Source organism: Schistocerca serialis, chromosome 2 (assembly GCF_023864345.2).
Source record: "Schistocerca serialis cubense isolate TAMUIC-IGC-003099 chromosome 2, iqSchSeri2.2, whole genome shotgun sequence".
In the NCBI taxonomy this organism is placed as follows: Eukaryota; Metazoa; Arthropoda; class Insecta; order Orthoptera; family Acrididae; genus Schistocerca; species Schistocerca serialis.
The window spans coordinates 375,318,350-375,331,988 of record NC_064639.1 but is presented as its reverse complement, the minus strand read 5'-3'; the positions used below and the strand labels follow the sequence as shown (position 1 = coordinate 375,331,988).

The 13,639-nt window shown below is 38.8% G+C and overlaps 1 protein-coding gene across 1 annotated transcript in view; it reads left to right on the top strand.

The window, feature by feature from the left end:
* LOC126457191 (uncharacterized) overlaps positions 1 to 13,639 on the top strand; it is a 237,090-nt gene that overhangs the window by 154,613 nt on the left and 68,838 nt on the right. Inside the window, exons 8-10 of the mRNA XM_050093282.1 lie at positions 3,267 to 3,413; positions 3,496 to 4,452; positions 12,842 to 12,978. Of these exons, the coding sequence (XP_049949239.1) occupies positions 3,267 to 3,413; positions 3,496 to 4,452; positions 12,842 to 12,978 (1,241 nt within the window). The remainder of the gene's footprint in view (positions 1 to 3,266; positions 3,414 to 3,495; positions 4,453 to 12,841; positions 12,979 to 13,639) is intronic.

The window sequence follows — 13,639 nt, the reverse complement described above, 5'->3', positions numbered from 1 at the left end:
TTAGAATTCTGGGAACTTTTCATTGTGTTAGTTTCAGTTAACTTTATGTAATTTTGACTGGTAAGAACTGATATTGTAACAAAGAATTTTATTCTATCCCACTACTGCAGAATATTACTGCAGCAATAAAACATAAATGAGAGTGGAAAAAATAAATAAAGAAATAAAATAAAACGTAACAATATTATGAAAAGGATACTTGCTACTCACCATATAACAGAGATGCAGAGTCGCACTAGGCACAACAAAAAGACTGTCACAAAATAATCTTTCAGCCAACAAGGCCTTTGTCAAAAATAGAGGACACACACACACACACACACACACACACACACACACACACACACAAACGCGCAAATGCAATTCACATGCAAATGACCACAGTCTCTATCAGCTGAGGTCAGACTATGAGCAGCAGCAGCAGTGCCTGTTGGGAGAGGCAACTGGATGGGAGTGATGAGGAGGCTGGGGCTAGGAAGGGAAGGGATAGCATGGTTGGGGTGGGGTAGGTGATGTGTTGCTGAGGAGTCTGCAGGGATGAGGTGGAGAGGGGATAGGGCGGCTAGTTGCAGTCAGGAGGTTCGACGGTGGGTAGGGCGTGAGGTGGGGTGGGGGGGGGGGTGGGGGTAATGGAAAAGGAGAGAAGTAAAAAGACTGGCCGTGTTGGTGGAATAGAGGGCTTGTGTAGTGCTGGAATGGGAACAGGAAGGGGCTAGATGGGTGAGGAAAATGACTAATGAAGTTTGAGGGCAGGAGGGTTACAAGAACATAGGATATATTGCAGGGAAAGTTTCAATCTGCGCAATTCAGAAAAGCTGGTGGTGGTGGGAAGGATCCATACGGCATAGGCTGTGAAGCAGTCATTGAAATGAAGAATGCCGCGTAGTCGGTATGCTCACCAACAGAGAGGTCCTGTTCTTTCTTGGCCATAGTTCATCAGCGGCCATTCATACGGACAGACAGCTTGTTGGTTGTCATGCGTTCGTAGACTGCAGCACAGAGGTTGCAGCTTAGCTTGTAGATCACATGACTGGTTTCACAGGTAGTCCTGCCTTTGATGGGATAGGTGATGGGGACCAGACCGGTGTAGGTGGTGGTACGCGGCTGTATGGGACAGGTCTTGCATCTAGTTTTATTACAGGGATACGAGCGTTGAGGTAAGGGATTGGCAGCAGGGGTTGCGTACAGATGGACGAGTATATTGTGTACGTTTTTGTGCTGTCTCATTTCTCACAGTTCACCGTCTCCAAATTCCTTTTATTATATTTTTACAGTACCAGTGCCAAAGAGGACAAGGCAATGTGCAATTTACAACAACAAAACACAGTTCCCACGCAAGTGTCTGCCAACTGCAAAATGTCTCAAAGGCCTTAGGACAAAGACTATGCAATACTTCATAACTACAAACTGCTTCTGAAGAGCGTGATGCCACAACTATGTACATTAGGTTCGTTAAAGCAGTTGCCAGCCAGCTCAGGCATATGCAGAGTTGAGTCATGTATGAGCAGTATCTTCTTCCATTTCTGGCTGTTAGCTGTAGCAGTAGTAGCAACAAGCAGCCAGGTATTAACTGGAAAAATTTATCTGGCACACCCAAGTCTGCACATTCATGCATGTGCAGAGCAGTGCAGTCAGATTTGTAGTGGATAGGGGGTAGTCTCCGTGTGATCTGTGTTTACATTTGGTGATTTTGCTATTTCCTCTTCATTTACAGTCCCCAAATCAAATGAAAACAAAAGTGATGTCTGTCTCAAGGAGCTATCAAGTGAATTAAAATACATTTGTGTAGTTACAGAAGCTAAAATATGTTATTAGTTTCAGTTTTCTGATTTTATTTTGACATCTTTAGCGGTCAAGCATTGATTGGCTTATGGAGCAATTAAGTAATTTCTGTCAGTTTGCTAAAGAATTTTGGCTTTTATTTTAATCTTTTCCACAGAAGAAGTCAGTTTATTTGAAACAAAAGTTTCATTCCACACTATTGGCTTGTTTCAACTGTGTGCTAAATTTTAAGTGCACGGTTTCACCTTTCAGTACGTATGGCATTATGCCATAATAAAGAACTAAACTTGAGATAATACAGTACTGGTACTCAAAGAGAATTTGCACCCCAAAAACAACTCTGAAAAGCTTAATATCGAGTTGGGCACACCTCATTTTTAATATGAACATACAAATGTGTGCTTTAAGCCTTATTGTGCATTTTAGTATGGTTTGCAAAATTCTGATGCTCTCGGAGTATCCTCCGATGTCCTGTTTCTTTTATGATGTAATCTAACATCTCTTAATGTTGTATGTCATCGTGGCTGTGTATGCACAGTAACTCCTGTTTTCTGGTGTTCTCTAGCAAGTACTGAAAAGAATCTCTTTCTAACAGGTCACGGGAAAATATTGTGAATGGTGGTTTGAAAAGTGTTATGTTCAAAGTAGATTTCCTTCTAAACAAGATGAATTATGTTATGTGTGAAAATGTGTGATGAGTTTCTTAAATCACAAAGCATTTGACTCTCATTTAAAATTTAACATTTTGAGGACCAGCCCCTTAGAAGCATTTTAAGCCCAGAAGACCAGACATTTATGTCATTATTTAAAATTCTACTGGCACATTTGTATGATGTGTCACAAACTATAACACATGCAAAATAAAAAATAAAAAAAAAAAATAATAATAATACTATTATTTAAGTGAAAGCTTAGCTTTTCTTGTAGCTACATTATGTGTATCAATTTAAACCATTAACTTTCCCTATTTGTGGTTTCATGCTACTTAACAATGATATTGTTGACTACATCACGTGTCATATGCTCTGAATATCTGCTGCTATCGGTTGACGAGATCATGAGCTATGATTGGCTTACAAAAGCACATCACAACCTCAGTTTAAGTGCTTTGGAAACTAACATACTGTGTTTGTGGAGTTCAAATTCATACTTCTGTAATATGAAAATATGCAGCATATCGTAATACAAGAATGTCCAGCAAAATCTTTCTGAAACGCATCCTTCTTGTTTTTAAGTGCTTAGAAGGTCTATGACACTCTACAAATTCTTAACCATTCAAAGGATTTTAGCATTCCAGGGGAAAGTATACTGTCACTCAATACGGAAAAAGTATATTTTCAACCGGGAAATCTGGGAAAAATCCACACATTTTTTTCCTTGTCCTCCTATACTCTTTGAACATACATCCATTTGAATTTTCCTGTACATTCAATTTTACCAGGTTATTACACTTTCCTTTGTAAATTCGGCATTAACTTTTTCAGTGACATCAACAGCTTTGACTGCAAACACTGGTCAAGCAAAAGTTCTTGTGGCTAAGATGCCAAGTATACCACCACAACTTCTGGGAGCACAGCCAACCTCTAGAAGTTCAGAATCACACAAAATTCCCCTGAAAAATAGTTCAGAAGGTTTGAATACTTCCTTTATTTTCTGAATTAATGTTATAATTGATAAACATAAATTAATTTTATTTCATTTTTCCTGTTTTAGATGATGATGAAGAGTTTGCTAATTTTCCACGTGATGATGAGACTGAAGAATCGGAGGATGATGACGATCCAGACACTGATGATGATTACAGAGCCCGCTTGACTATTCGACAACGTGGCTCCAGCAGAGGTGGGAGAGGAAATCGGGGAAGAGGCATACGATCCAGGGGCTCATTGGGTAGAGGGTGGGATCGGAGCCGTGGTGTGAGAGGAGGAGCAAGACGACGTGGAGGCAGTCGTGGTGGACGGGGAGCAGCAAAGTCAGAGGATGTGGAACAAGTGCATAAGTTAGATTCAGAAATGGCAGCTGCTTTAGCTGCAATGGACAAGGCTCAGGACAGTTCTGAAAGTGCGCCAGCGGCATCCCGAGGTGAACATATTTTTGGAAGTAATAGTGTTGTGAGAACCAATCTCAACAGTTCGAGTGCTGATGCTGTGTTGGAGAGTTCCCTGAACAGGAAACCCATTAGGTCATATGGAAGAAGTCAGGGGAAAAGAAAATCCGATGTGGACAGTGATGCAGTTTCCTCAAAGTCTGTTGAACCACCTGCAGAGAAGCAGAAAGAAGAGGAGAGTAAGCCAGTGCTGGAACAGGTACTACCAGACACAAAGAGTGCCACAAAAAATGCTGTTATGAAACAGACTTCTGTGGCTGATTCACCTGTGTCTCCTGTCTCACCTGTTCCACCTGGCAAAATATCCGTTATAACTGACCATAAACAAGACATACGAAAAAATTATCCTAAACGAGAGAATAGGAAACCCCCAGCACATTTGGCCGAGGCGTTAGGTCCAGCACTTTTCTCTACGCCAGACATAATTAGGAGAGTAAATGCAGGAAGTGACCATAAGTCACTTCCTCCTACAGATTTAAAGAAAGAAGAAACAAGATCTGCTCCAAAAAAATCTGTGGACCATTCCATACAAGAAGTCGTGTCATCTCCACCAGAGGAGAAAGGTAATAGTTTTCAAGATATTTTGTTGTTTGTTATTTTGGCATCAGCTAATTTTTTTAATTTAAATTCTCTCTCTCTCTCTCTCCCCCTCTCTCTCTCTCTCTCTCTCTCTCTCTCTCTCTCTCTCTCTCTCTCTCTCTCTCCCCCCCCCCCTCTCTCCCCCTCTCCCCTCCCCCCTCTCTCCCCCTCTCCCCTCCCCCCCTCCCCCCCTCCCCTCCCTCCCTCCCTCCCTCCCCCCCCTCTCTCTCTCTCTCTCTCTCTCTCTCTCACTCACCTAGGAGTGTGTGTGTGTGTGAGAGAGAGAGAGAGAGAGAGAGAGAGAGAGAGAGAAGTAAACTGAAAGTGCAGCAGCTTATGGTTGAGATAGAGGAGAAAAAGCACAAACAAGGGAAGAAGAGATAGATGTGAGAGTGTAATTTGTCATGAAATTTGTAGCTTTACAATTTCATTTGGACATTGTCTTTTGCTAGAGTATTAGATAAAATTATATGTTGTTTAGCAGTTTATTTTTGTAGGACATTCACTTACATATTCACATGTTATGAATACAAACGGGAGATAATTACCTATGTTTGGGCTAATGATTTATACCTTTTTGGCATTGCCTCAGTAATAATTATCGGTAGCATTACCCAAAAAATTATGTTATTAGTGTTGCTCTTTTTTCCGCATGGTATTAGTAATTCTTGTAATACCCTTGCTTCCCGCTCATAAATTTATTTCATTTGCTTTATTCTGTGATTCTTACAGTTAATCCTTTCCTGCATTTGGGTACATATAGATTGAGTATGAAAGTTGAAAAACGTACACTTGTTGCTCTGCTCTTCTTTAACTCCAACTCTTGCACTCCCCCCCTTCCCATCTCCTGCCATCGCCGCTCCTGTGCTCCCCCTTTCAAAGGAAGAAATTTTTGATACTTGGTTCTGTGTATTTGATATTTCTGGTTACACATTGGGTGTGGTGTCCATGCTATAGTACACTTACTTTTTTACTGTCATTATCTTAACAATATTAGTACCTTTCCTATATAGTTTTTCCTTTGCGCAGTGCATGTTGCTCAATGTGAAGATTTCATAATATTGTAGTATAGTTCTGATCATCGCCACAGTTATATTGCAGTTGTAACATGAGGATTGTAGGTTGTGTAAAAAATTCTGTAGCAATCATATTTACATGCAGCAGGGAATTCACCAACTTGTGTATTATATGCAGTGATGTCATAATGCACAAGATAATTGTTTGCCTAGGCTGTGACTACAGCAGTTACAGCAATGTCACCTATATTCTAACCCCTTTTCAGAGAGAGAACAACATTGCAATCGAGAGAGAGGTACTATATGTTGTCCTGATTCATTTGTTCATTTATGTGGGCACTTTATTAACCTAAATATTTTACTGATAAAGCCAATGAACTATGGTCTGTTAAAGAGTTTGGACAATTTCTTGTTCGCTCATGAATAGTAGCCACGACATTCATGATATTCATATTATCAGGTACCCACATTAGTTGATGTTGCGTCACTGATTGAATTACCACTGTTAGTACATAACAATCATAAGAGACCAATAACATATTTTTAAAAACAACTACTACTTATAAATGTTCAATATGTATAGCCATATTTACAAATTAATGAGCTAAGTTAAAGTCAAATGATTGTTCCACATCATTACGATTTATCACGCAAAATGATCCATGCAACATGAAACTAACTACAATGAAACCCTGCTTGTACTGTTTTCAGAGGACTTCCAAAAGATGGCGTAAAATGCAGGAAAATGTAAAATGTGGGAAATAACGTTTTAAGCTGTAAAAGCTACATATAGGATACCGCCTGGCACTTCATGTATGTTATAAATACATAATAGGCGTCAAAAGACTTGTGAGGGACTTGTATTTTGTCAAATAAAAACCGCTGATGTAACAGGAACTGATAACTGTCTGGGAAGTAGGAACGTTTGACTCAATTTCTTATGTCATAATCGGTGTTTTTGAAAGCCTGCAGCTATAATTCATTATTTAAATAATGAAATGCAGCACTAGTTACCTGTTTTTCATGCCTAGCACTATGTGTTTTGAGAATTTTTTTTCATTGCCAAGTGTAAATATGTGAGTAAGTATATAGTGTGGTCTTTGAATACGTGTGATTCTACGTCTCTTGCACTGTAGTTGTCTTTTTGAAGTTATCAGATACAGTGCTTTATCAGTTATGTAGGAAACCACACACACATGCAAACTATCACTCACATTGTTTGTTTGTGTAACATCACAAAAGATATGTACATAAATACTGCACTTGACAAGGAGAATAAATTCTCAAAACACATTTTGCTCAGCGTGAATAAAATACGTAACTGGTGCTGTGTTTACACTAAAAACATTTGAGCAACTCAAAGTGAATGATGGTGTCAACTAGCGCTCCAAGTGGCCATATGCCGAAACATGCTAAATATGGTTTGACAAAGGTGTCATGATGATCACAACAATCATGAACCTGCGTTTGCGCAGTAGAGACAGTTTGGAAATGGTTGTGATTGGTCATGATACCTTAATTCGAATGAACCTAGTTACTCCCATCAGCTGCCAAGCCAAGTAGAGCTTGGCAGCGGTGGGAGATATGGCACGAATTATTCCAACTTTTACATGTTTACCGAGTCAAATCTGCTGAGTGGAGTACCCTGGTGTCAAGAAACTTAACCGTGTAATATTTGTAAACACTACTGGACGGCCAACATCATTTTTTCTCCACAAACGTTTTTTCGTAATGCGTAAATTGCGGGAAAATTATAAATATGCTGACGCAAAATCGTGTACAAATTAACATTGTGGACTTTTGGAAATTGATAGGACCGATAAAAAATGTCGTAAACGGTGGGAAAATGTTAATTCCAGGAACGTAAAATTGGAGTTATACTGTAATTAACTAATTAATTAAGTAAACTGATGTTCTAGGAGCTGGACAACTGTGCAGTTGAAGTCCAGATGTACTATTTTGAATGCCTCTTTGTGGTGTACTTTACCTTTTTGTTTAACTTTTTAAGTTTCTTGGAATTTGTCATCAATATTCAGTGCCAGAAAAATTTGGCTGGCAGTACACGCGAAACTGTCAGATTGGGCTCTGTTTTCGAAGTAAAAACATCTTGTGTTGTATCTTATAGTGCATCCTTTCAAAGCCATTATTTACATCTTCCCATTTGTAAAATCACTGCTGTAGTTTTATCATTGTCTAATCATTACTACGCTAGTGTATACAGAGACACGCAGAAATTAAAAACATCAAAAACTTTAACAGAAGTGGAGGTTGGCCGTAATTAGATAAATTGTGAGCCTTATTGTTAAATAAAGGAAACAGCACTGACTCTTTGCATCAAAAGCTCTGTACACAAATTGGAACGACTCTGCGGTTCTTTGTCAGAGGTTGGAGGGTGTCATGGCCAGACCATTGTATGTTCACATGTAAACTCATGTTACCAGTATCGGGAGGCAAAACACTTGGCATTGAAACATGCCGTATACAGTGGTCTAATGCCCATAAAATAGAAATCATGAAGGATGGGAAAACTTTGTTCAGTTATGTTACTTAGCTGCCAGTAGTTTACAGTGGAGCTGATGTAGAGACAAGGTAATTAATTTCGTTCTTCCTGCTCACTGCTCAGTACTAACGCCAGGGTGTAAATGCCACAGTAAATCTGGGAAAAACTCAGGAATTTTTCATTGTTTTAATTTTCAGATAAATTGTGGCAGTTTAGACTGGTAAGAATTGATAATCTAACAAAGAATTCTGTAAGAATTGATAATCTAACAAAGAATTCTACTGTAGCCAGCTACTGCAGTCTAATACTCCAGCAGTAAAGCATAAACAGAAAAGTAGTATAGAAGATTTTCCTATGGCAGTAACACCGAAACAATCTTTATGAATATGCACCATTTACAGCAACAAAACATAATTCACACACAATCATACGTCGACAGCTGCATGTCTCAAAGGCTTTAGGATAAAGACTATATAATACTGTGTAACAATGAACTGCTTTCGATGAGCATGACATGTATCAAAGGCTTTAGGACAAAGACTATATAATACTCTGTAACAACAAACAGCTTTCAATGAGCATGACATCATAACTGTTTACATTTGTAACTAGTTGCTGTAAAATATTGTGAATAGTAGTTTGAGAAGAGTTACTTTCAAAGTAAATTTTCTTTTGCAGGGGATGAACTATGTTAAATGTGAAAATGTGTGATGAATTTTCTCAAATCGCAGAGCATTTGACCCTTACTTAAAACGTAACACTTTTAGGACCAGCCACTTAGAAAAATTTTGGGCCCAGAAGACCAGCCATTTATGCCATTATTTAAAACTGCATGGGTACATTTGTGTTTGATATATCTTTCAAAAGGGTAATGTACACTAAAAAATACCAAGCTTTAAGGTTAGTTTTTCGTATTTATTTTAGTTCTTTCACAGTATAAGTTACGCAGTAACTGTGGAAAAAAAGTATAGTTATCATTAAAACAAGTGTGAAGTGAGTACTTGAGCAATTTCACACATAACTGACTTTCCAATGGAAAAGTCGAATTCCTCAACGGAACACGCATTCAGCCAAGTAACCACAAAATGTTTGGTGTACAGCAGCGAAATTTATAATCGCACTTATCAGTGCACTTATCAACTACTGCAATTTAAGCTGAGCCATTAGGACCCTCCCTAACCACACCCTTTGGGGGGGGGGGGGGGGGGGGGAATTACGACCAATATTATATGTGTAAGCTTAGCTTTTCTTGTAACTATGCTATACATATATTAACTTAAACCATTAACTTTTGCCATTTGTGTATTTGAGCTACTTAACAGTGATGTTGCTGTTAGCTAACTACATAATGTGTCCAGTGCTTTAAGTATCTGCTGTCATTCGCTGGTGAGATCACACGACATGAGCTATGATTGGCTGACAATAGCTCATCACACAGCACAATCTCAATTTCGGTGTTTTGGGAGCTACCGTGTTGTATTTGAGGTAATTTGTATTACGAAAGTTCGTAATATGAAAATATCAGTGTACCTGTCACCACACATCAAAGACATTGCCAAAACACATTGTTTTTTTGCTGCGTTTTGTTCCCTAAAGTATCAGGGAAGCTGTACTGTGGCGTATAAAACTTTACCTTCACAGGATTGATCAGATTTACAGCTCCAAAGGAAAGTGCATTATTACTTAACACACAAAAATTTACCTTTACATGGGACATAGTGTACTTTCACCCAGGAGAAAGTGTGTTTTTAACCAGGGAAAATGAGGGGCTTTTTTGTCTGTGTATACGTTCTGAAAGATTCGTTGCCCCAAATTAAGAATGTGAAGCACTGAAAATCCCCATGAAATTGTGGCATGTGAATGAGATTTGCTGAAGGGTAATGTTTCCTCTGCAGTGTTGTATACGAAGCTGTATGGGCCATTATTCTTCTGTGAGAATACTGCACCTGTTACCTCGATATACTGCAGTTGTGGTTGTTTCCACAACTGTCAGCTGATTCCGAGAATTTCGTCTTCCGACAAGACGGGGCACTGCTCATTGGAGCGCTGGTGTTCGTTGCTACCTAAATGGTGAACTTCCGCATTGCTGGATTGGTTGCAATAGTGAAGATCATGTAGTTGTGTTCCCTGTTGTGCCCGGCCTTCCGACCCCTCTCTCCAGATTGCCAGACCTAACATCCTGTGACTGTTTCCTTTTAAGTACATTAAGGACTGTGTTGATATATTACTGCCAAGAACAGTGGAACAGCTCTGAGAATGCATCAGTGCTGCTATGATGACCATTGACACGATTTTGCTACACGAGATATGGAATAAACTTGACCTTGACTATGGAACAAACTTGACTTTGACGTGTATTGTGTGATCAGAGGGGCACTCATAGAACATTTGTAGGCTACAAAATGCGAACTTAGCGAGTTTCCAGTTCTATTCATGCATCAATAATATTTGTACTTAAAATACTTTGGAAAACCCAGAGCTTTGAAAATGAATTAAGTTATTTGTAGTAGTCTTGCGGTGTGAATTGTTTGGAAGGCAGTTCTGTAATGTTCAGGATATTACCAATGAATGTCAGTTATGAGTTAGGCAAGTCAGTGTTTTACATCATATACCAAAGATGGGAAACAAGATATATTAACCATTTGGTAGAAGCCTGAATGGAATGACTTGTAACAAATTGCTTCAAGTCGGGCACTAATCTATAAATGACATGCTTCATTATTACAAAATGAGGTCAGGTGGACACTTCCAAAGCATGGCAAGCAGCAAGAGAGAATCAGAATTATCTCAATGTTTAATTTTGCGCAGTTGTATGTGTGAATCTCTTGATCATGTGCTCACTTCGTGTTCTGAGTTGGACATGAAGATATTTGTTTCATCTTGGAGACAGTTAAGCAAATCTGAAGCCTTGATTACCACACAAATATCAGCTTAGAAAAATCATACTGCAGATTGCACTACTCCTGCTTTAATAATTTCAACATTCACAACAATTTAAAACTGCCAAGTCCAGATGGTGTTCTTTCCGCTGAGCCATCTGAACATGCTTTTCAAACTGAGACAAACCTGCAACTGTAGTGGCCACCACGAAAATAGGCACCTCAAGGTCATCCCACTGTCGTGTAGCATTGTCAGTTAGACATTTTCAGTTGTTAGTAAAAACTCTGAAAAATATGAGAGATCTTTTTCTTTTTGTATTTAGCATATAATATGTTGAAGTACTTTCCAAAAGAAAATTTCGCCAGCTATTACAAACATAATAAAAACTAACATTACAAGAAATTGTGAAGAAAAATATTTTTGTACTTCAAGCTGTGGAACAACAGTACCACTGAAATATTTGGACTGAAAACAATGTAGGAAAATTCTGAAAGTTTATAGATGCATGTGATACACATTTTATCATGAAACATAAAAGTATTCTGAGATAAAAAGTAAAGTAGCATAAGAGATGTGAAACTGTTCCACCTCTGTAACTAAAACTGTTGTCTCTGTTGAATTTGCATTCTGTTGGATCTTGTAGAAACTTACAGCTAGAAAGTTGTCAAGAAAACTATGAAATTAATTTTGGTAACATCTGAGACATTATTGTATTGTCATATATGAACATATTTTGTTTATGAGACTCCATGCATTACAGCACGCAAGTACTTGTATGCTGCCACCAGGATTTTAGTTCTGATGGCCACCCTTGATACAACCCGGAATATTCCCTATCTCCCGGAAAAAAATTTTATTTGTAGCTCCTACTGGTGCTTCGTCCTGTATCCATCACCCAGATTACCGATATGCTATGCAAAAGTAACTTATGGTACTTTCAGGGCGATATTTCTGTTTATATCGAGCAAAATTTGTCTTATGTGTACTCTGTATTTTTCTATCCCTCAGATACTCTTCACTGTTCTACGCACCAACTTTTTGTCAAAATTGTCGAATTCTGTAATTTACCTTTTCAGTTCGATCCCTTTCTTGAAGAATCAAAACATGTGCTCGCTTCTAGAGTGTCCACCAATGTCACTATACTGTCAATATGGAATATAATCGGTATGGAAATATCACAAGATTTCTTGTCATTTTATGAACCCGTGCAAAATTTATAATATTCCTGGCTTCGTCACTGCTATCGAGATCAGTAGAAAAATCTTCAGGACATTCTATATGACAACCTTAGTTGTTTTTTAATGCCTCGTTGCCCTTTACGCACACTGACTGGTGTAGGCCCTTGCTCCTGTGTTTCATTCACTACCAAACACACTTCAGTTCAGAGTTCCACAGAAGATTGAAACCACAGAAGAACAGAAGATATAGTACGGAAACACCGAGCATTCAGCAGGCACTGACCTAATGCACTGCTAGCGCATCTAGTCACTCTAGTAACTGTAGCTACTTCATATGAGTATACTTTTATATTGTATTATTGGGCAGGAGTACTTAGGGCCATTTCTTATCACAGATGTTCATTGCAGCAAATACTGTGACATTCCTTCTTCAATTATTTAAATAGTTTCCATGAAGCCATGTATGTATTTACTTTACGAGACCCAAGTGATGTGATTTACAGGTTGAGAAACGTGGGTTGCTGTAGGCAATGGCTCCAGTAAGCTGCATTTGCCATTTCTGTAAAAGTTCCTACATGAAGAGACAGTTATGAGCACAGTGTCCACTTTTTTTGCGTGTACGTGTGTACATTTGCACTTTTGTGTGTGTGTGGGGGGGGCGCACATGCGCGTGTGCATGGGTGCACACATACATGAGAGAGAGAGAGAGAGAGAGAGAGAGAGAGAGAGAGAGAGAGAGCTTGCCCCCCTTCTTTCTAATTGAAAGTATATTTTGAATCATTCTTATTTTTGTAATAAGGTGAACCAGCAAGTATCAGCATCACTGAAGGAGAGGTAAAGAATGAAGCAAGTAGTCAGCCAACCACCACAGTGGAAGAGCAATTGCCTGACGATGTAGTTGCTGGTCAGAACAAAAAAACTGAGGTTGATTCACAGGTGAGGCATTTGATGATTACATTTACTGTACTTCTTCTTTGTTTTTAGTTGCTTTGAGTTGTTGCTGCTGCAGTATTAGATACAAGATGCAATGTACTTGCACACCCTTATTTATGTTGTCCAGTTCCCACAGATGTCACTATTGCATGCTGGAGATAACTATGTTGTTATATCCATGTCAGACAACTGAAGGGCGTCACCTGATGTTCCAGAAGCTTAGACTTTGATCCAGATTTTATGAGTGTGGCATAGGTGCCTATATCATGGAGCAGGCTCTGTTGGTAAAGCTTGTTACTAAAACAAATGATGTACAGATGTATTGCCCCTAAATATTGTGTGTCTGTAGAGTGATAGTGGTGCATTTTTCAATTAAATATTACCATTATCAATACAGTTAGCTGTTGTAAACTAGAGAGCTGGATACTGGCTTTTATGTGAAACTCCGTTAGACAGGGCTACCGGCTGTCAACAGACCAGTCATTCTCACTAGCTTCAGTCTCTCAAGTCAATTTGCTTTCACGTGCAGACAGCTATATAGTTTCTATTGTAATAGCTATTTTTCTAGTGTGAAATTTCATTTCTTGAAAAAGTTACTGTTCAGCACATGTTGACTTACTGATGCAACTAAGAGGATAAAACTAATATTTGTAATGCAGAGATA